We start from the raw sequence: 22,788 nt of genomic DNA, 5'->3' as shown, positions 1-22,788 counted from the left end.
GCCTCAAGATTGCACATCCCGAGTCTGCACCTGGCAGAGAAGAATAGCTATGCCATCTTTCAGATGTGGTGCTGACCAGGGTGCTAACAGGGTTCTTGTGAGGACCAGAGATGACGCCATGCCAAGGGGCTGGGGCCTTGTAGGTGCACAGGAGGCATGGCATTCCCAGACACCTCCTGCCCTGAGAGATGCCCCTGCCCAATTCTAACTCACGTGTGGAGCAGGTGGGAGCGAGTAGAGACCCAGCTCACAATAGCCTTGTGAGCAAGACCTCAGTTCCACGTCCTATAGGGTCTCCTCTTTCCTCTCAGTTTGCCCCCCTGGTAACCACAAAGAGTATGAGACTCCTTGGCAGAAGGCTGGGGTAGGTAGGGGGTTTCACTCTACTAGGGTTTGTAGCTGACTCGTCAAGAAACCTTGAGTGAAATCTCTTCCCCAGCCTGGTTTTCCAGTCTCTGCTTAAAGCAACGGACCCTTTCTGTGTCTCCCCCCATAGGGTATCTTCATTTAAAGCCTGCTGTGTGGGTGCACTCTCCTTCCCAGGAGCATGTCCGTGCCTCCCCACGCCCCTTTCTTCCCCCCACAGGCATGCCCTTCCTAAACTCCAAGGGACCTCACGAGGCTTGCAACCAACGCAGCAATGGGCAGCGGCAGTTCATCCCAGGTAAACCCCTGAATGTGCCCAAGGCCTCCGTTTCTCCACTTCTTAGTGAGCCAAGCAGGCCAGCCCAGGCTCATTTGCCTAGCCCTTCCTTGTTTCACTGTCCCCAGCTGCAATAAACATCCTCTAAAATTCAAAACAAAACAACAACACCTGCTTTATGCTTGACACAGTGGAGAGGAGGGTGTCAAGGTAGCTAGTCTCTGGCCCCAAGGTCACAGAAGAGTAGGCTGAGGTGGTACAGTGCAGGGACTCAGGGGCCCATGGTGTGTGTGTGTGTGTGTGTGTGTGTGTGTGTAAACACCTTCACTTGACCTTGATGCTTGGGCCCAAGGAGGCCACGCTCCTCAGAGCCCTCAAGCAGGAGACCAGCAGCTCCACTGCCCACCTTTGGAATTCGGGCTTTTCTCTTCTCTCCAGGTGAGGGCTGCCCTGCCTAACGCAGTTTCCTGTTGCCTCTCAACTGGCCCAGTTGGCTGCAAGTCTGCAGCTTTCAACACAGGAGTTAGGCAGGGAGTTCCATCACCTGGAGATAGAAGCGCATCTTTTCATTGCCTCTCACACCCTCCCTCCTCCTTCCCATCCACATCAACAACCCCGTCCTCTTTATTCTGCTTGCTCAGGGAACTCTGAGATATAGCAGACCCCTTGCCTTGTCTATTTGATTTACTGCAGAATCCTAGTTCCTAGACCTAATAAGGCGCTCCATACACATTAGTTGAATGAATGAATGAATGAATGAATGAATGAAGTCCTTCCATGAAGTTGGGCACACTTCATGTTTACTCTAGGAAGATGTTCAGACATCCAGGGTTGTTATCCAAAAGAAGTCACCACTGTTCTCTCCTACGGAGGACCCCCATTCCTGACCCTCTTATCATTCATTTATTCATCGAGCCAATATTTATTGAGTAGCTCTTCTGAATAGAGTTCGGTTCGGGAGAGAAGCCTTGAGCTTTCTTCACACCCCGGCTCCTTCTCCCCCTCTCCCCCCCCTCCCCCCCACTGTCCCCACAACCCTGACCAGGGCTCTTCCCCTCCCTTGTTCTGCCTGTCACACAGGGGTCCTATATTTGGGCTTTCTTAGACCCTTCCAACCTGCAAAAGAGCTGCCGGCCAGGTCAGGTCTCCAACATCTGCCCCCAGCCCATCCTCTTACCCACTGTAGGGCCAAGTCCCAGCCAGGCTCTGCCAGAATCCCACCCCACCCTACTTCCCGGACCGGCCCTGACTCTGTTGTCCGAGCTCAGGCCCTGGGACCCTGCCCCTGGGCGTCCCGCCCCCAGCGCCCAGGCCCCTGGTGCTGCCAGCTTTTTGGAATTCCTAATCGCTTCTGGCCCCAGTGATTGGCTGCTCAGCTCTGACCCCACTTGGGCTGCCGCCTGGTTGGATAAAAGGGGAATCTCCTTGGGGCTCCAGAGCATCAGACACCGGAGGGGGCATCTGGGACCAACTTCGCAGAGCGGCAAGCCCGGCGGGGGTGGGGCGGGGGGAGCTAAAGACCGGCGCCTCGGCCCCTCCGAAGAGCCGGGAGATGACAGGGAAATCGGGGGAAGCGCTGAGCAAGCCCAAATGCGAGACAGTGGCCAAGAGTACCCCGGGGAGCGCCCCGGCCAGGTGCACGGGCTTCGGCATTCAGGAGATCCTGGGTCTGAACAAGGAGCCCCCCAGCTCCCACCCGCGGGCTACCCTCGACGGCCTGGCCTCCGGGCACCTGCTGGCCGCGCGCTCCGTACTCAGCCCCGCGGGAGTGGGCGGCATGGGGCTGCTGGGGCCCGGGGGGCTCCCCGGCTTCTACGCGCAGCCCACCTTCCTCGAAGTGCTGTCCGACCCGCAGAGCGTCCACCTGCAGCCGCTGAGCAGGGCGTCGGGGCCTCTGGACACCAGCCAGACGGCCAGCTCGGGTAGGTGAGGGCGCTGCCCGCCTCGCTGGAGCCGGGACCCCCACGCCGCCGCGGGCTCTCGCTTGTGCCGCAGGGCCTGCTCCGGGCGCAGAAGTTCCTGCCCGGCTGCGGGGTCGCCCGGAGCCTGGGGCTCTCGCCTGGGGGGCCTAGGGCCGGGAGGATGCCCCGGGCGCCGCCAGGTTTCACGCCCCGCGCTCCGGGCCTCGGCGCTGCTCTGCGCTGGTCCCGGCTCTGGCGCGGCGCCCAGTTGGGGACCCCGGGAAACTGGGCTGGGGGGTGTCAGAACCCTTGGGGCGGGCGGGGGCCCCCAGTTTCTCGGCTCCGCGGCGGCCCCAGCCTCCCGGAGAACCCGCGCTCTATTCCGTGCGCTGATGGCCCCGAAGCGGGTGCCAGCTTCGCCCCCGCCCCGGTGCCCAAAGTTGTCTTTTCCTTCCTTCTCTCCGTCCCAAACTCCCTCCCCGATTTCGTCAGGGTTTGTGGGGGTTTTTCACCCCACCAGCTTGGACAACCGGCCACCGAGGCGGCTGGGTCGGCCCGGTCTGATTCCACCTGAGCGCCACTGTTTAGGGGATCCCGGCGCCTCGGGGTTCGCAGGCCCCCAGTGACCCAGCCACACCCTCCCCAGACCCATTTCTCGGCCTCGCGTCCCAGCCCGCTCCGGCCCCCGGCTCCTGTTGGCGCCCCGAAATTCCCCCGATTTTTCGTTACCGTATTATTTATTTTTATTTGGAAAACAACGAAAAGAGTCGCAGCGCAGCGTCTCCAGTCCCGAGCGGGGGAGCATCGTGCAGGCACCGCCGCGCCAGCTACCTGCGCCCCGGCTCCGCTCCTTGGGGCCCATTTTCGGTCCCCGGACAACCGGGCTGCAAGCGCGGGGCAGGGCGTGGGGCCCGGCACGTCGGCACGTCACGGGGGTCACCCTGACACCCCGGGAGCGGCTTCGTCCCCCGCTACCCCTGCCCCCAGAGCGCCGGGCCTTGGCCTCTCTTACAACGAAATCTGCTCCAAACCTCCGGAGCGGGGCGCCGGCCTGGGCAGGACCAGCCCGGGCTTAGGGATGGGGTCGACCTCGAAAAAGGCTTCCCGGGGAGGCCGAGAGGGTCCCCGCCGCTCCCCGAGGCGGCCGGGGTAGGCTGGGACCCCGGGTTTGGGGCTCCCCAGCGCGCCCCCGCTGCTGCCGCATGTCTCCGTCCGCTTCCCAGATTCTGAAGATGTCTCCTCCAGCGACCGGAAAATGCCCAAGTCAGCCTTAGCCCAGACCAAGAAGCGGAAGAAGCGGCGGCACAGGTAAGGCCCCTGGTCTTCCCGTCACCTTCCTGCTCCCGGCCCTGCGTCCCCCGTGGGGGTCGGGCCTCTCGGACTCCGTTTTCGCCGCCGTCAGATCTGAGGTCCAAGGCTGCGCCCGGGCGCTGGGAGCGGGCGTTGTTTGGTGACACCCGGGCCCTGGGCCGGCTGCGCCCCGTGAGGACGGTGAGAGGCCGCCAGGGAGGCGCACCGGGCCAGGCTTTCTCCTCCTCCTCTGGGAGAAAGGAAAGGCCCCGCTGAAAACCGGAGCCACAGAGGGGCTGGCAGCTCCCAGGTGCTTCCAGGCACCTGCACATCCGAGAGCCATGCACGCGGGCAGCTCGGCTCCCACCTCCCGCCCGAGCCGGCTCCTCTGCCCTCCGTCCCGGCCGCCTTCCTCTCCCGCGGCCCCTGTGCTCAGTTCGCTACCGCCTTGCTCCCACCTTTCCCCAAAGCTCGAGCGTGCGTGCTATGTGCATTGATGGGACATTTTTCGTTAGGCTTCTGCTCTTTTTGTGGTCCTCAAGGTAGCTTCCCTTCTGCGAGCCTCAGTTTCCTTGTCTGTCAAATGGGGAAAGACGGGGGAATGTGTGGACTGGATGACGCCACCCGCCCTCGCTGGAGTGGAGTGGGCTGCACTGGGGTACAGACTAAAAAGGGAGTTTAAAAAATACGTCTTTAAAGAGGCGTTACTGGCACAAAGTTAAAATTCAATCCCTTCGAGAAGCTGTATCCCGAAAAGCGAACCCATCACCCCAGGCCCGCAGGCCCCTGGCCATCAGCACCAAGTTCTTGTGTAAATTTACCAGAAGCTTTTAAAGAAAATAAAGCGGCAAGAACCAAACATTGGCCCGACTTTCTAAGTGCTGCTTGTCCCTGCGCTCACCCGGGGCTGTTTTCCCAAACTTCCCTCTGTGAGGGGGGGGCGCCCAGGTGGGTCTCACGGGCTCTCAGGGCATTTCACCCCAGGGAGCTCCCCGCTTCTCCCCCGCACCTCCTTGTTCTTTCACCCCAGTTTGTTTTCAGCCTCATCGCACCCTTTCTCTGGGCGCTTTTCTGCGTTTCCCCTCTTCCTTCACCCTTGGGAACCGCACTACTGACCCCCACCTTTTAAATGGCTCTTCCTGAGCCCTCAGACCCCAACAGGCTCGCCTGCCTGCGAGTGAACTTCGGCTTGGTTTCTCCGTGACCTTGATTCACTCCTTCTCTCCAGTCAGCTGTTTGTTTTAGTTTTGTTTTCTTTTAAACGGAAACATTTTATTTTGGTCCTGATCCTGGGTCATTTTTTACATCCGTTTACCCAACGAATATTCATTAAGACACCTCTTTTGCACCCGACATACCGGTCCCAGGGAGGGTGGTCCTGCCAGCCTCCCAGTCCAGGGACAGGGGACAGGCCACGGGGGAAGGACCGGTCTGCTGAACTGCTTCTGCGTTGGTGCGAGGGGGAAGGAGAGAGCCCTGGGGAAAGCATGCCCCGACCCTGGGTGCCCCACAGCGTTTCTGCGTCAGGACGCCGCCCTGTGTGGCGCTGGGAGCTGGCTGACCCACAGCCCGAAGGCCATGCCTCAGGCTCCTGGCCCTCTGCCCTCACCTGCCACCTTCTCCTCCAGGGAAACCGGTGGGAGCGATGGAGGTTCGCAGGGAGCAGGAGGACTCGCTACCTGCCCTAGGTTTCTGGCTATTTCTGGTGCATGAAGGAAGCCGGTTAGTGGAGGGAGGAGAATGGCTACCGATGGCCAGTGCAGTTTTTAATTAGTTTTTTTTAAAAACAACGCAAACATTATTCTGAGCTTCTCTCCTTTGGGGATTTCAGGGAAGAGATCCTGGAATCTGGTGAGGGAAGACGGGCATTGCTCATTTCCCAGAAACACCCAGGTTTATGGGGGTTGGAGAGGGGAGAGGGGATGGGCCAACAGCCTTGGGGGTCTCGGCTTTTCCTCATCTCTGTACCCGGAAAGCTCAGGCAGGATACAGTGGGGACCCGAAGGTCTGGGTTTCTGCAGAAAACCAGGAGCAGGTTTTCTGGGTCACATTGTGGGAGCGCAGGGAGGGTCCTGGGGAGCCGGGATTGGCTCTGCGACAGGAATGGGGGGAAGTTTGGCTTTGTTTTGTTTTGAGTGCGAGCTCGAGCTCTCCTAAGCAAAGAGCGGGCACGTGAAGGGTCTTAAACAACCTATTGTTGGCTCTTCTCTTTGGCTGTGGCCCCCACACCTACGTGCTTGCTTCAGTTTCCCCAGTTTTGCAAAGGACTTGCGTGTTTCGATTGTTTATTTTGACACTGTGTGTAGGGGGACCTTTCAGTAAATAGCAAGAGAGAAACAGAATTTCTTCAAAATTCTGAAGAAATAACTTTCTGTTTACATAAGCATTCCATCCCCACCCCCAAGAGGAGAGGAGAAACGATTTAGAATCAAACCAGTCGTTTTCTATAATGAGCAGAATCCTTCATCCTCACAATCCCCTGCATCAGACTCTGAGACACTGAAGACAAACCAGCACAAGGAACGGGGGCTGAACTTTGCGCTTGTTCCTGTGCTGGGGGCGTGTGGAGCAGCAGTCAGGGGTTCTAAACCCCTGAGCTTCCCCAGAGTCCCAAGTCCCAGAGGCTCCAGCAGGGAAGGTACCGTGTTTATGAGTTGAGTGTGTGGGATCTGGACGCTATTGCCCGCTGGCTTGTGGCTGAGAGAAAGGTCACCCAGAACTTGGTGAAATTAAAGTCTGAAGAAAGAAGACTTTGTGTCTGCAAGTGGATATGTAGTGTGTTTATGCAGGAAAGGAGGTCCATGCACCCCCTGATAGTGGAAGTGAAATGTTATGTGTCGGAGCATATTCGTTTGTACATTTTCCTAGGGCAAGAGGGTGTAGCTTTTATCAGATTCTTCACTGCTCAGAGTGTGTGTGTGGGGGGGTGGGGGGGGCTGTGGAGGTAGGTTATTTCAGGGTCACCTGAGTGCAACTCCCCCAGTGGGCCCCCCTGGGTTGCCTCCCCAGCTTGTGTGTGTGTGGGAGGGGGGGAGATGGTTGGAAGGTGGCTCTTGGCTTCTGAGCACCAGAAGGGTCAGGGCGCCCTCCCCCTCATATTCCTCACCCCTACAATTAGGAGAGCAGCTTTAAGGAGCTGGTGGACCCGGGCAGGTGAGGAGGGTGGAGTGTTGCATGGGTTGCAAGGGAGGGACATTGCATAAACACTGGGGACACAGCTGCCTTTGAACTTCGGGTGGGTGCAGTGTGAAAGATCAACTGTCAGAGGAGCCCAGGGAGCAGGTCCTAGCGGGTGAGGCATTTATTTACCTGGCGCCCCCTCGCCTGTGGCCCTGTGCGTGGCAGGAGGAAGAGGGGCCTTCTGCAGTTTTCTCAAATGTCTATTTAACACCCTTTCCCCACAAGCCCTTCCAGAAAGATTCCTATAATGAGATGCCCCCGAGGGCTGGAATAATCCCCCACCACCATCGGAAGGGCACAGGGGGTCCTCATCCTTGAAAGAAGAAAAGTCCAGAGGGTTAGGCTGAGTGTGTGTGCGAACACGTGTGCACGCACGTGCGCATGGGAGCGCGAGAGCGCGCGCGTGTGTGTGTGTGTGTGTGTGTGTGTGTGTGAGTGTGTGAGGGAATGTGTGTCCGATTGTGCTGAGCGCCTGGGTTTGGGGTCTGTCCAGGAGGCACAGGGAAGGGCCGTTCTGCCCTCTCTGGGACAGCCTCGTCCGTTTCCAGAGTCCTGAGTATCCGTTTGCTCCCCGCAGGACGATCTTTACCTCCTACCAGCTAGAGGAGCTGGAGAAGGCGTTCAACGAGGCCCACTACCCAGACGTCTATGCCCGGGAGATGCTGGCCATGAAAACGGAGCTGCCAGAAGACAGGATACAGGTAACAGCGCCCGAGTCCCTGAGTCCCTCGCCTCCCATGTCCCCCACTCTTGGGGACACGGACAGACCAGCCTCCCAGATACCCATCTCCCACCCCTGTATGAGCACTGCTTGCCTAGGATCCTGTTCTCATGAAGAACAGCTCCCCACTTGCTGAACACCTACCATGGGAGGTGGGCACTGCAGGGGGATGGAGCCTTTGCAGTTCTCCACGCAGGCTTGCTGAGGAGCATTTCATAGACTCCGAGGGGCCCTGTGGTGGGAGAAGGAGTTTGGTGGGTGCTGGGTTCTGAGCAGGGGCTCTGTGGTGGCAACTGTGCCCTCCCTGCAGCTGTCTCCTCCAAGGCCAGGGCCCCAGGCCTTTCTGGGTACCTGGGGGTGGGGGCAGTGGCTTCTAGCCCTGACCCCAGTCTGTTTCCCTCAATCTGCTCCCCTTCCCATGAAGTAGTCTTGCCCCTTCTCTCCTTGTGTCTCCCCCCACGCTTCCATCCACCTGAGGCTCCTTCCTCTTCTCACAACCAAACAGCTGGCCCTGCCTGAGCTGCGGCTCCTTTACTTCTCTGGTTCAGGCCCAGAATGTGGCTGGACCTGTGCTGGCAGGCCTGGCTCACTAGGCCCTCCTCCTCCCCTCCTCCTCCCCTCCTCCCCTCCTCCCCTCCTCCCCTCCTCCCCTCCTCCCCTCCTCCCCTCCTCCCCTCCTCCCCTCCTCCTCCCCTCCTCCCCTCCTCCCCTCCTCCCCTCCTCCCCTCCTCCTCTCCTCCTCTCCTCCTCTCCGGGAGAGTTTGGTCATCACCAGCCACTGATCTGGGCTGAGACGTCCTCAGCTGTGCTGGGCTCGGGGCCTCCCTTCATTAGCAACAGGACCTTCCCAAGTCCCGAACCCTCCCTCCCCCAGCTGGGCAGGGGTGGGCTGCTTTCTCATTTCTCTGGGAGAAGGTGAAGTCTGATGATTGCTAGACTAGGCCTCCTCGAGGAGGACGAGTGAGTGGGAGGAACATTTCCAAGAGATTTGGATTTGCCTTACTGGATGGCAACCTTACATGAAAGCTGCTCCCATCACCTGGGTGAGTCAGAGTAGTTCACTGCTGAGGCTGGGAAATGGGGGACCTGACTTCCTGAAATCTCTCTGCCCGCATCCCTCCCAGTGATGGTCCCTTGTGTCTCCAGGTTTGATGTGTGTTGGGGGCAGGGGGTGGGGCTAGAGAAGGAACCACCTAAGGTGTGTGGGTGGCTCTGTGCTCTCTCAGGGGAGGACCAGAGGATGGGCAATGAGGTGTGAGCTGCTTGAGTCTTTCTCTCTCTTGGAAATCTATTTGGAATTTCAGTCAATGGCTTTAGACATTGACACTTAACAATAAGCTCAATTATTCATAATCAGATTATCTATTTAATGCTTTATCCATGGTGGCCTGGATCCATCACCCTCCACCCAATTGGGTTTCAGTGGGTAAGGCTGGGTGTTGATTCTGAGTCTCGTGTGTGTGTGTGTGTGTGTGTGTGTGTGTGTGTTTGTGTGTGTTATGTTTGTGGTGTGTTGTGTGTGTGTGTGTGTGTAAGCCAAGGTCTAATCCAGTTGATGTGTGGAGGTAACCTCAGCCTGGCCTTCATTAGCACCAAGTTGGCTATTACATGTGTCAGGGTGGGGGGGTGGGGGGGAGACTGACAAACCCCCCCTGTTGGTAGGCCCCCCATTGGCAGTATTGACTGAAAGGAAAGAACAGCTTGTCTCTTGCAGTGGGTTGTCCTACAACCTGTCTGGCTCAGGTGGTGGTGAGTGGATTGTGTGTAACTGTGGATGCTGGGCTTCTTTAAGTTCCCTGGGGGGTGTCTATGGGCTGGTAAATGCTGCCCCCAGAAGGTAGGAGCTGTCAAATAGCCCTGCCCCAAAGTATTTTACCCAGTGACCTGGGAAAGGCTTAGTGTGTGTTAGCATGTCTCAACCACAGTCACAGCTGTGATTTGCAGAGCAGTTTCCGCGTGCCAGGTGTTCTGATATGTGAGGTGTGCAGGAGAGGCAGGGAGGCGCGGTGGTTAGGGGCACCCACTCTGGAACCAGACTGCCTGGGCGTGGTCCTGGCTTCGCCAGTTACCAGCTGAGTGACTATGGACAAGTTCCTTTGCCCCCCAGAGCCTCCCATTCTTCATCTGTAAAATGTGGGTGACAGTGGCCCCGATGATGTGATGTGTTCCAAGCTGTGCCAGGCACATGCCCAGTGCCCACTCGGTTGCAGCTCTGCTCTCATTAAATCCTGCTGGCAACTGGTGGGGACCATTAGCATCCTTTATGACCAAGGAAACTGAGGCAGAACAGCTACCACAGCCACACAGCTAGTAAGCGGGGGACACAGGGACCTAGGTCTGCATCTGAAGCCCACATGCTCACCACCTGCCTCGGGTGTGAAGCTTGAGCTCTAACCTGAAGCTGTGGGAAAGCGATGGTGTGAGGTCAGGTGGGGGGCCTGTGTCAAACCTTCTTTATAAAGATAACCAGTGCTCACACTGAGCACCAGGTACAATCTTTTAAAAATCACTCAAATAGCCCTGACCAGTTTGGCTCGGTGGATAGAGCGTTGGCCTGTGGACTGAAGGGTCCCAGGTTCGATTCCAGTCAAGGGCATGTACCTTGGTTGCGGGCATATCCCCAGTAGGGGGTGTGCAGGAGGCAGCTGATCGATGTTTCTCTCTCATCGATGTTTCTAACTCTCAATCACTCTCCCTTCCTCTCTGTAAAAAAAATCAATTAAGAAACATATTTTAAAAAATCACTCAAGTAATTACCTCTTCAATGGGACGAAACATGAGTCTCCCACCCCCTGCCCCCCAGCAGCCCTTCCAGTGGTAGCCAGTTTCCTTTGTTTCTTTCTGGAGATAGTGTATGTATGTTCCCAAGAAGTCGGAACACCCAATGAGCTGGGCACTATGACTATCGCCGTTTTACAGATGGGGAGCCAGCCGCCAGAATGCAGACCGGAGTCCCTTTAGACTCCGTAGCACTTGCTTCACTGCTCTGCCACCCTTCCAGTCATTTCCTTTAACCTGTTCAGGTGGGAATGATGCATCTAAAGATGGAAAACTACCACTCTGGAGCCAGTCTCCTCCCCCAGCTGTCAGCCAGAGGCCCGTGTGTGTGTGTGTGTGTGTGTGTGTGTGTGTGTGTGTGTGTGGATACGGGGCCGGGGCAGTTATTAAGGCTCCAAGTCCGAGGTTAGACATTCTCAAGGTGGAAGGGCACGGTTGTTGGACTGGATGTCAGTGACTCGGGTTTCTGTTCTGGCTTAGCACCACCAGGCTTAGCAGAAGCTAGATCACTTCCCCTCTGTTTCCCATCTGTGAAAAGGAGGGGGTCCCTTCCGGGGGGGGGGGGGCGTCTCAGGATCACCTTCCTCACCGGGTCTCTGGGCCGCCGTTGGTGGAATGGGGGAGCATGACAGGTGGAGTAACAGCCCCAGGTAGGCAGCTGGGACACACCCTTTCTGGGCCGATCCAAGTAAACCTCCACGTGTGCCCGAGGCCTCCTGTCTAATGTCTAATGAGATCCCAGTATGGATGTGAAAAGTCAAACACACCTACTGCCAATCTTCTTTTAATTTAAAATTTTGCATGTGGCCCTAACTGGTTTGGCTCAATGGATAGAGCATTGGCCTGGGCACTCAAGGGTCCCAGGTTTGATTCCGGTCAAGGGCATGTACCTTGGTTGCAGGCACATACACAATAGGGAGTGTGCAGGAGGCAGCTGATCGATGTTTCTCTCTCATCGATGTTTCTAACTCTCTATCCCTCTCCCTTCCTCTCTGTAAGAAATCAATAAAATATATTTTAAAAAAATTTTGCATGTGGACACTATTGCAGATGTCCTCCATTTCTCCGCCTTTGCCCACCTCCATCCAGCCCCCACCCTCCCCACACTGTTGTCTGTGTCCCTGGGCTACACATGTATGTTCTCTAGCTAATCCCTTCACCTTCCTTTATCCAGTCCTCCCTCCCCCCCCGCCCCCGCTTCCCTCTGACATTTGTCAGTCTGTTCTGTGTATCCACGCCTCTGGTTCTATTTTGTTCATCAGTTTATTTTGTTCATTAGATTCCACATACTAGTGAGATGATATGGTATTTGTTTTTCTCTGACTGGCTTATTTTGCTTAACATAATAATTTCCAGAGTTCCTTCTTTTTACAGCTGAGTAGTATTCCATGGTGTACATGTACTATAGTTGTTTTGTCCACTCATCTACTGATGGGCACTTCTTGGGCTGTTCCCAGATTTGGGCTATTGCAAATAATGCTGCTCCAAACATAGGGGTGCATGTATTCTTTCTGACTGGTGTTTCAAGACTCTTAGGACATATTCCCAGAAGTGGAATCACAGGTCAAAGGGCATTCCATTCTAAATTTCTTGAGGAAACTCCATACTCTTTTCCGCAGTAGCTGTACCAGTCTGCATTCCCATACCTCCTTCCCATCTTTGTTTCCCTGCCAGCAAGCCAAGCTCTGAGCCTCAAAGTACTCATTTGTAAAATAATAATAACAATATTCCCCACCTGTAAAAAAGGAGGGGGGATCCCTTCCTGGGAGGGGCCTTCGCATTTAATGAAAGTATTGTTATTACTGGCATTATAAGCACTTACTATTGTCCCAGATATTAAATGCTTGCCATACCCTGTTTCAGTAAATCCTCACAACAGCTAGATGAATTAGATGCTCCTACACCCATTTTCTGGGTGTGGAAAACGAGGGGCTGAGAGGTGAAGTAAGCAGTAGACTGGATTCAAACCCAGGACTCAACTACCATCCTGGGAGAGGGGAACGTGAATGCCTATCTCCATCAGCTCGAATGGTCCGTGGCAGCAGCAGCGATGGGGCAGCCCCTCTGTAAAGGGCCACTTCCTCTGCCCTCGGGCTTGGCGGGCACGCAGTTCCGTGCTCTAAGGCTCTCTGGGTTGGGAGGAAGGGATGCTGTGCGTTGTTGGGGGAAGAAGAGATTCCAAGTCTCCATATAAGACTCAGACCTGCGGTCCTCGTTGTGTCCCCCCAAAATGCTGGGCCTGGCATTCTGGAAGCCCCTGCCAGGTGTCAGCTCTGGGCAGAGGAAGTGGGTTTCCAGACTGACTTTATTTCCTCTGTGAGGCCACTCCTTCCAAGAATGGTCATATCGGGTGTATCTGTACATTCACTTATTTGGTTCCTGGATTCCTTTCTGACAAAAATTATACTTATTTTAATGCCTACATAGCAGGGATGTGGGTGTGCAAAGCGAACCGAGCCCACACTCACCCCCAGTCTTCTCAGCCTGGTGTTTGGAGTCTCTGGCTAGCACTGCTTGATTCTGCCTTTTTTCTTCTTCTTAATATGTTTATTGATTTCAGAGAGGAAGGAAGAGGAAAAGAGAGATAGAGACATCAATGATGAGAGAGAATCATTGATTGGCTGCCTCCTGCACACCCCACACTGGGGATCAAGGCTGCAACCCGGGCATATGCCCTTGACCGGAATCGAACCTGGGGCCCTTCAGTCCGTAGGCTCTATCCACTGAGTCAAACCGGCTGGGGCTGATTCTGCCTTTTATAAAGTGGTCCCTGCCCAAGGGAAGGGAATGAAGTTTGGGGAAATTCCATTCCAGAAGTTAGAAGACAGTCACCCAGGAAGGAAAGGGTTGCAGTGTGTCTCAGCCTGGGACTTTTATTAGAATCACAGCTTCTTTAAAAATTTTGTTTTATTTTTCAATTACAATTGACATTTAATACTACACTAGTTTCAGGTATACAGCATAGTGGTTAGACATTTATGTAACTTGTGAAGTGATCCCCTCATAAGTCTTGCACCCACCAGACACCGTATATAGTTATTACAGTATTACTGGCTGTATTTCCTAAGCTGTACAAAATGGCAATTACAAAATAGTCACAGAGCATATTTTTAAAGTATATATATTTTTATTGATTTCAGAGAGGAAGGGAGAGGGAGAGATAGAAACATCAATGATGAGAATCACTGGTCAGCTGCCTCCTGCACGCCCCCCACTGGGGACCGAACCCACAACCCACAACCCGGGCATGTGCCCTTGACGGGATTCGAACCCCAGGACCCTTCAGTCCGCAGGCCCACGCTCTATCCACTGAGCCAAACCGGCTAGGGCCGTCGGTGTGTTTTTAAAGCTCTGCAGGTAATTGTGCACAGCCAGTGTGAACACGCTGGGTCAGAGACTCAGGAAAGGAGTTTCTCTGTTTTGAGTGGGTTAATATGAATGGAAGAAAGTGGAGTTGTGGGTGACAAGATGGGATAAGGAACAAATGACTTGCCAGGTGTGTAGGGATTGATGCTGCCTGAGGCTCCCAGGACGAGTGAGCGGAGCTGCCCCCTAGTGGACATGAGGGGCTGCAGCAGGGTCAGGCTTCTCAGCCTGAAGCTGGGACTGGAAGGGGTGTGCTGAAATATGGTGTCAGAAGTGCTGAGTGGATATGGAATGTGAAGCCGTTAAATCACGCCAGCAGCGGGCCCAGATTAATCAGCTTCCAGCTAGAGGAGAGGGAAGAAGCTGGGCGAATGCGGTGGAAACTGCCGTATGGCTGACAAAGCCAGGCTGGATGGCATGGGGCAAGGTTAGAGGGCCGGGTCTGGGCTAGCCAAGGGCCCAAAATGTGCAAAAAGCATCCGATGGTGCAAAATGTCTCCGTTGGGGGTACAATCCTGGAAGGTATGCAGAGGTTTCCTGGGAGCTATTTGAGGGAAGGAGTCCCGGGCATGTTGTCCCGTGGGGATACAGGGATGGGAACTTTGCCAGACAGGAGCCGTGTGATGACAGCAGAAGCCATGGCTGCTCATGCTGGTTTCCCACATTCGAGAGAAAGAGCTGATAGTTGCTGGGCTGCCTGACGTGTGCCCTCGTGGCAGAAGAGCGCCCGTTCAGGAAGAAGCCTTCCCAGGTGCAGTCCGCCCTTGGAGGCACAGGGTCTCAGGCCCTCTCTGCCAGCTGTGGAGGCACCTGCCAGAGCAGCTGCTGGCAGCCAGAGGCATCCTACCTGGGCTTCCTCAGAGCTGCCGGGGCGTCACCTTTGCGGGGAAATGCACGAGGAACCCAGGCTCTTTCTGGAGCTGGAAGATCTTCCCGACTCATCTTTGCTCAGGACCCCAAACCTGGTGACCCCTGGTGTCACCTTTGGGTCCCTACGTGGGAGCTCAGAGTCCTCAAGGGGGAGGCAGGGCTCTGGTCCTTGTTGGAGGTTTTCCTGAAGAGTCCTGGGCCCAACTCCCATGAGGAGGAGCAGTCTCTTCTGGAAAGTGGAAAGTCAAGGGAGTGAGTGGGAGTGGGACGGAAGGAATACTTGGGGCCTGTCGGGACCACGGGACCAAGTAGGAAAAAGGGCCCAAATGCTGCGAAGGAATCTGAGAGGTGGGAGGGCCTGGCTTTATGTGAAAAGTGTCGCTGGCCACTTGCTGGAAAGCAAAGCCTCATCTCATTGCACATTTACCTACAGAATATACCCAGCATCCAGCCAAAGTGTGTTAGTTCTTACTGTGTGCCAGGCATTTCCCATGCACTATTTTGTTCGATTTTTACAACAAACCTGCGAGGATATCACGGGCAGATGAGGACCTGGAAGTCAGAAAGGTTAAGAAATGCACCCAAGGTCACAAAGTTGGAGGCAGAGCAGGGTTCTCCAGCCTTGGTTTTCTAGCTCCTGATCACAGCACCTGGCAGGGCTCTGCAAGGTGTTCTCTTGCATTTTGGGCCTCAAGGGAGCAATGTAGGGAGCGTTGCAGGGGCATTTGCCCCCCCCCCCCCCCCCCCGCCCCACATACCCCTAGTTGTTGTTGTTCTCATTATTTGTCAGTCCAGCCTTACTAAAGGGCATGTGGAGGAGGCCAGAGGGGCAGGCAATGCCACTGATGGACCCTGCCCCTGGGCAGAGACTCCCAGACTTTCTGTGATTCCCCTGAAATAATAAGTAGCATTTATTGAGCACCTTCTGTGTGACAAGTACTGCTTTTAGGCGCTTTCACTTATTTCATTAATCCTCAAAACGACCCTGAGAAGTAGGTATTCTTATTTTATGTCTGAAGCAGCTGAGACTGAGAGAAGGCAAGTAACTTGCCCAAGATCACACAGCAGTTTTTGTCAGAGCTGGGAATTCCAGTGCAGGACTGGCTGACTTCAATGCTTCTTGCACATTTTTAAGTCCCATGAACACATGCTGGTTGCTTCCAGGAAAGGAAGAGAAAGACAAATATGAAGAGTGGTTAGGGTTAATTCTAACCCCTTGTCCACTTCCCTCCAAGGCACCATTGCCACAGCTTCCCTGCCAGTTGTCCTTAAAAGAAATTGTTTTGGCTGTTCAGGTTCCTCCATAAATTGGAGCAGCATCTGGTCTTTGCAGAGAGCCAGGCATTCCAGGAGCTCATAACCCAGGGTCCGGATGATTCCTGGTTTGACGGCCAGCTGGCACCAACTCCCCTGGGAGTGTGTAGGCAAAGCCTGATCTGCAGAGCAGTTATTCATTTCCCCAAATTAGGAGACCCAGGAAAATGATTCTTTTTAGAGGCCCCAGATATGATCTGAATCCCAAGTTTGCACCCCCTTCTTTTTTTTTTTAATCCTCACCTGAAAATATTTTTCCATCGATTTTTAGAGAGAGTGGAAGAGAGAGGGAAAGACAGAGAGAAATAACGATGTGAGAGAAACACAGCGATTAGTTGCCTCCTGCACGCGCCCCGACCAGGGCCCTGGCTGGGGAGGAGCCTGCAGCTGAGGTACGTGCCCTTGACCCAAATCAAACCCAGGACCCTTTGGTCCGCAGGCTCACACTTTCTCCACTGAACCAAACCGGCTCAGGCTGCACCGCCTGCTTTAGAATGATGCTGTGTTCACTTGAAAGCCAGCCACCAGCTCCAGCACCGATGCTCATGGGATCCCGAGGAAGCCACGGCAATGCGCCTTCCCAGGCACCCACTCTCAGGGAAGGAATCTGCCTTTCTGTACCCCACAGGCCTTTCTCCAGAATCTGTAAACCCAAACTGTGCTGGAAATGAACAGTTCTGTCGTAAAGTTGGAATCGAAACTCATTAGTGACAAACACCAGACTGGACCTTCTATTTCTCTCTCTTAGTGTGAATATAAGGCTTTAGTGCAGAAATCAGAGTTGATGAGTCTGACTATGGTGCTGCTGCTGCTGCTGCTGCTGCTGCTGCAGGGTGTTATGTAACATGTGGTCTATGCATCACCCATTCTTTTTAAAATCCAAAACGTTCTGGAGTCTGGCCCCACACGTTCCAGCTAAGGGGTGTGGCCTTGTTGTATAATGCAGGAAGGTCATCTCCTGATCAGGAAGCAGGTGGTTTACTTAGATTCATAAAGAGCCCTCCCAAGCCTCCCAAGTGGTCAGACGAGGCACCTGACTTCAGTCACCCAGGGGCTCATTCTTTGCTATCTTCTCTGAGAGGTGGATGGAACCAGAAGTAGCTTATCCCTGTATGTGGATTTTTCCTCTGTGGGAGAAGGCAGCTTGAGACAAGTGGGTACTTGGAGAGGGTGACCAAGTGTAATGGAAGGAAGATGGGACAGGAAAGGGGTCTCGGGCAAATTGCAGGCCCTAGGTAGGGCCTATAGTGGGCAGAGCCTGCAGGCGGTGCTGGGGGAAGTGTAAACAGCATAGAGCTAAGCCAGGACCCTGGCCAGTCAGCCCTGCTCATTGCTCACCGCTGTCTGAGCTTTAGTGCACAGAGCACAGCCATCGAGTGGCCTTCAAATGACAGAAACCCTGTCCTTGGCAGGTGTCACTCTGGGCTGTATGGGTCAGGACCAGGGGGAGGCCCTGCACGTTGCTTCCAGCCCCCCAGGAGGGCCCCAGCAGATGGGCAGGTGCCAAAGCCAATGGTATCAATGGCGCGACCCACCCTGAGTGGGATCAGCGATTGTTTTCTAACAGAGCTGGCCAGTGTCGAGGTGGAATGGCCGGGGACGTCGAGGCCGCGTCTTTTCCATTTTCAGAGATTCCAGTTATTTACAAATGAAGAAACACACATTCAGGTCAACTTAAAGTGCGTGGACGGTGCGGTCTTTCTGCAATCCTTCACAGCGTGTCTGGGACCGCAGGCTGTTTGTGGGAAGCGGGCATGCGAGGCGAAGCGTCTGGGGCGCCCCCTACCGGACACGGCCGGCCGCGCTCAGCCGCAGACTCCGGGCCGCCGGCCATCGGGGCGCTCACTCCGCCACCTGGCGGCGGCGGCGGGAACCGCGGGGGCGCACCGACGCCGAGCCCCGCAGGCCGGGCTGGGGTCTCCCAGCGGCCGAGGCAGCAAAGGGTTAAGCTGTCAGCGGCGCAATGTTAAACAGGTGTCAAAGGCGCCCCATATATCTGCAGATTGAAATCAAATTCTTTGCCGTATAAAAAGATAAATTACCCAGGCGCTGCCGCGCGTCCCACTCATCACGCCAGCGCCAGACGGCAAGCAATTTTTTTTTTTTAATGTGCTAACGACCTAATCAAGCAATCAAGTCTGAGAAGATTGCAGAGTGACCGGGGCAGCCATCTGCCGGCGAGCCCCGCATTCATTTCCCGCGCCCCCGCGCGGGGCGGAGCCGGGGAGGGAGCTGCCGGGGGAAGAAGGGGAAAAATCCTAAACAAATTAACACCCAATTTTCCCCGTCTAATTAGTTAAATGAGAAGTGTTTGGGGTCCCCCGGGGAGGGGGAGCGGCTCGCAGCGCGGCTCGTGCGGCCTCCCCAGCATTAATTAGTGCGGGTCAATGCCGCGGCCCTCGGGGGAGCAGCCGCTTTAATTTCCCGTGATATTTCAGTGCCTGAGGCCCATCGATTCAAACTGAAATTAACTTATTTTTCAATCAGCCCAGGGCTGCCCCTGGGGGTGACTCTTCTTTTGCCGCCTCCTGAATAGAGCTGGAGCGATTTTTCATCAAAAGCTGAAACCTCCGCTGCTGAGGGCGGGGAGGGGGCCCGGAGGGAAGGGGGGGACCGGCGAGGCGAAGGAATGGAAATCGCAGCGGAAACTAATAGGTTTCTGGAATCCGCCCCTGCCCTCCCCTCTTCTCCCCACTTCCCAGAGCTCCTTGCTGCTCTGGGGCGACAGAGCCCAAGGAGCTGTGAAGGAACAAGAGGGGCCCCCCGGGCCTGGGGTCCTGCCTGCGCCCCGCACCTACTGGAGGAACAGTGGCCGGCCCCTGGTTCTGGTTCTGGCTCCTGTCAGTGGCTGGAGCTGGTTTGGGAGACAAGGAATCTCCCCTCCCCCAAGCATGGCAGCCCCTCCAGGGCGGGAGAGCTCCAGGCACCCCCAGGACAACCGCCCCTCATTCAGACTCTGCACCGGTTTGGGGACCAGAAATAAAACCTTCCCTGGCGTGCCCCACCACACTTTCCTAGGTGCCCACTCCCATGTGCTTCTCCCACCACTGAGAATTTCGTCTTTCTTCAATCCCTCAAATAGGATGCCGAGTTGGGTTGGTAACTGGAGAGCAGGCCAATGGAGGGCCGTGTGGATGGCAGGCTCAGGACCCGGCCCAGGAGGGCGCTGACGCAGGCCTGGGAGCACCCCCTCCTCTGCTCGGTTCCCAGGCTTCATGGAACCTTCATGCTCCGGGGAAGCCTTCGGGGGAGAGGGAGGGAGCTCTGAACACGGCTAGTCCAGCCCCTGGGAAGGAACGTGTCCTTCTGCAAGTCAGAAAGACATTCTCTTTATGCCCTAAGGTCTGAGCACAAAGAACTACCTGGGTCGGGCTTCTCAGCTGCAAACTGAGGACCACATTGGGCCCTGCTCACCTGCAGGGCCCTGACCTAGAGGTGTCCTTATCCCACTAAAAAAAAAAAGAAAAGAAAACAAGAGACCCATTTCACCCATCGGACTCTCACAGGACTTGGGTCCTCATTCTGGGGGATACCCGAGCCTGGAAGAACCCCCTGGGTACCATGGGGCTTGAGTAGGGACACCGACCTGGAGAAACCAGCAGTCCCCAGAGTATGGGGCCATTGGCCACGGAAGGGGTGGGGACCTTAACTCCAGATAGACATGGAGGGGAGGGGAGGCCTGGGCCCAGGGCCCCTCAGAGCACACCCCTGACCTGTTGGTCTACACCTGCAGGTCTGGTTCCAGAACCGCAGAGCCAAGTGGAGGAAGCGAGAGAAGTGCTGGGGCCGGAGCAGCGTCATGGCGGAGTACGGGCTGTATGGGGCCATGGTGCGGCACTCCATCCCGCTGCCCGAGTCCATCCTCAAGTCCGCCAAGGATGGCATCATGGACTCCTGTGCCCCGTGGCTGCTCGGTAAGAGCCCACACCCTCCTCGGGGCCCTGCCCCCGAGGCAAGGAGAGTGGGCTCCCCTAGGAGGGGACGGAGCCTGGAGCAAAGGGACCTGGCACAGCAGCCGAGCAGAAGGGAGGCCTCCAGAGCAGGTCCCCCAGCTCCCCTGGGGGCTCCGTGTGGGCTGGGCCCGGGGCTTGGTGTCTCTCTTGCATCTACTCATGATGCCTGGGACGTCCATCCTGGAACAGGTCCTTGACTGGGTTCTTTTGTCCTGTGAGGGGGGTGTGACTGGTGCCCCAGGGTCTGTACCCCTTTCTTCCCTTGTGGGAGGTGCGCTTGTGATGAATGGAACGGCCCCTCTTGGGGGCTGGGGGACCCTAGGTCCCTTTGGCCACATTCTGGCTTTGCCCAAAGGCCTTCTTGCCCCCTAAATCTGTCCACCTGCCATCTTCCTTCTCCTGCCATCTGGGCCTGTCTGATAGAGCACCAGCCTGCCTTGGAATCCCAGGAGGGAGGGATGGGGAGCAAGCTCTGTGCTTGGGAAGGGACAGAACAGGCTGCAGGGGGGCAGTGCCCAGGGGCGTGGCTGGGAGGAACCGGGTGCCTAGTTGCTGGTCTGCAGCCCTCCCGCGGCCCTGGCCCAGCCCTGGGACTCATGACTGTGGTGTGTGAAGTAAGGCTTTCTGCTTGTCCTTAATTCTGGCCTCTCTCTATCTTTGCCGTTTTCAGTTCAAGATGGCTTTCCCAGGCGCTTTTCTAAACCCGAATACCAACACTTCTTTTTAGGAATGCACAAAAAGTCGCTGGAGGCAGCAGCCGAGTCGGGGAGGAAGCCCGAGGTGGAGCGCCAGGCCCTGCCCAAGCTGGATAAGATGGAGCAGGAAGAGCGGGGCCCGGACGCCCCGGCGGCCATGTCCCAGGAGGAACTGAGGGAGAACAGCATTGCGGCGCTCCGAGCCAGGGCGCAGGAGCACAGCACCAAAGTGCTGGGGACTGTGTCCGGGCCCAACAGCCTGGCCCGGAACGGCGAGGAGCCCGAGGAAGAGGAGGCCATGGACGAGGACAGGCCAGTGGAGAAGCTGAGTCCTCGGCAGCTCGAGGACGTGGCTTAGGTCAAGGGTCAAGGGTGCGCTGCCACTGGAGCCCAGGACTCTGCTCTCCTCCGGGCCTGTGGTGCCGGGAGGTGTTCTCCGAGGCCGGGCCCAGCCTGGCCTTTGCCACCCGCTCCCTGCCCCGTAGGCCCTCCATGACCCCCGGGCGACCTCAGACACAGCTCAGTTCTGGCCAAGGCTTTGGACCACGCTGGTATCCCCTTCCTAGTCTTGACCTCCTCAGCATCCTCCTCAGCCCAACAGCCCTGCCTCGGAAGCCTTTCTGCTGCCCACACCGCCCCTCAAGCCGCTTTCACTCAATCCCTGGCCACTCTCACCGTCCGGATCGGCCCCTCACTGTCCTCTTGCTCTAGACCCTCTGCCCAGCTCTAACCCCCTGTGGATTCTGCTCCCCCCAGGCCCACAGCCCATTGCCTGCCCGGCCCTGTCAGGGGGAGGGGCCCTGCACTCCAGGGCCAATGTCCTGAGCACCCCAGTCCTCAGCCAGTAACTTCCCCCCTCAGCCTGTCCCTTCCTGAGGGCCCGGACCTGGGCCTCCACCGTGTGAATGTACACCCCTGTAGGCCCAGGTACAACCTCTGCTCCACCCCATCAGTGGGGCCCAGAGTCCAGAATAAACATGGGAGGGAAGACTCAGCCTGGGCCCCTCGGCTGCCCTCCGTGGTCACCCCGAGGAACCTGCCCTCTCCACGCCCCACCATTCCTCCCAGCACCAGTGCCAGACCCATGTGACATCATGTGCACCTGTAGTGAGTCCAGGGCCTGTGCCCTGCAGCCAAGGGCACCTCTCACCGACCCCATGGCTCCCTGTACCGCTGGGGGGACCACCCGCTCCACCAGGGCCCTTGGGCTGTGCTCTAAAGCACCGACTCCCCTGATGTGCTGCCTGTGACCCTGACTTGCTGTGCAAGGCACCCTTCCCCTGGAGCTTCTCACAAATTACTGGTTCGCATGTGCCCTGCCTTGGAGCAACCCAATCCAGCTGTTAAATGAACACCTGGGGAGCCACAGACCTCGACCCACTTTCACCCAGGTTGTCCTTGGAAGGCCAAGCCTGGAGAGGGCCTGGGCTCAATATAGTCATCAAGGGTTGATCACAAGGGAATGAGAAAAGGCTTGAAGGAGGAAAGCAGGAGCCAGTGTTGGACCCAAACGACAAACTAAGCAATAGGCGCACACCTTCATGCCAGGTGCGTGCGGAGGTCATGTCTGCTAGAATCCGACGGACAGTGAACACGTGGAGCAGGGGGCAAAAGGTTTCTTCCCGTCTGCTGAGAGGACCTGCCCGTACTGGTGGCCTCTCTGCAGCTGTGCCCCCACCCCCAGGCCAGGTCATGTCCCCCTCACCCCATCCCATTTCCTTACCATCCCACCACTTCTGCAGGGAATACCTCGTGAAAGGCCTGAGACAGTGAATTGGGATTTTAATTCCCTATCGCAAGTTGATTTCTTCTTCATTCCATTCACAGAACTTGCGCCCAGTTCTTGTCTTTGCCCCCTGTTGGTTTGAAGTGTTAGACTGTAGCCCCTGGTGTGTAAATAATGTACATAGAGTGAGAAGAAAGAGCCTTGATATTGAGGTGTTTGAAATATGGAACTGTAATAACTTCTAGGTATTCTAAACCTGTGATTTCTGTGCCATTTTCTGTAAAGATACAAGTAAGAATAAAATTGATGTAAAAAGAGCCGGGGAGGGATCCAGCAGTCCGTGTGTGTGTG

At 56.2% G+C, this 22,788-nt stretch overlaps 1 protein-coding gene across 1 annotated transcript; it reads left to right on the top strand.

The window, feature by feature from the left end:
* Nucleotides 1–2,195: 2,195 nt before the first annotated feature.
* On the top strand, nucleotides 2,196–21,069 carry VSX2 (visual system homeobox 2). Its single transcript, XM_070403611.1, has 5 exons — nucleotides 2,196–2,565; nucleotides 3,768–3,852; nucleotides 7,592–7,715; nucleotides 19,797–19,977; nucleotides 20,744–21,069. Exons 1-5 carry the CDS (start codon nucleotides 2,196–2,198, stop codon nucleotides 21,067–21,069), a joined length of 1,086 nt encoding a protein of 361 aa, XP_070259712.1.
* Nucleotides 21,070–22,788: the final 1,719 nt, after the last annotated feature.

The sequence above is a fragment of the Myotis yumanensis genome, unplaced genomic scaffold, assembly GCF_028538775.1.
Source record: "Myotis yumanensis isolate MYYU_CA2020_CCGP unplaced genomic scaffold, mMyoYum1.0.hap1 SCAF_1, whole genome shotgun sequence".
Taxonomy (NCBI): domain Eukaryota; kingdom Metazoa; phylum Chordata; class Mammalia; order Chiroptera; family Vespertilionidae; genus Myotis; species Myotis yumanensis.
This window is presented reverse-complemented; position numbering and strand designations above follow the sequence as displayed.

Bases quoted from the DNA above. Each gene is read 5' to 3' on its own strand.
- VSX2 (XM_070403611.1), top strand. From the start codon at position 2,196: ATGACAGGGAAATCGGGGGAAGCGCTGAGCAAGCCCAAATGCGAGACA. The intron at 2,566-3,767 runs GTAGGTGAGGGC...TCCGCTTCCCAG, and splicing joins CAGCCAGACGGCCAGCTCGG to ATTCTGAAGATGTCTCCTCC. The intron at 19,978-20,743 runs GTAAGAGCCCAC...ACTTCTTTTTAG, and splicing joins CTGTGCCCCGTGGCTGCTCG to GAATGCACAAAAAGTCGCTG.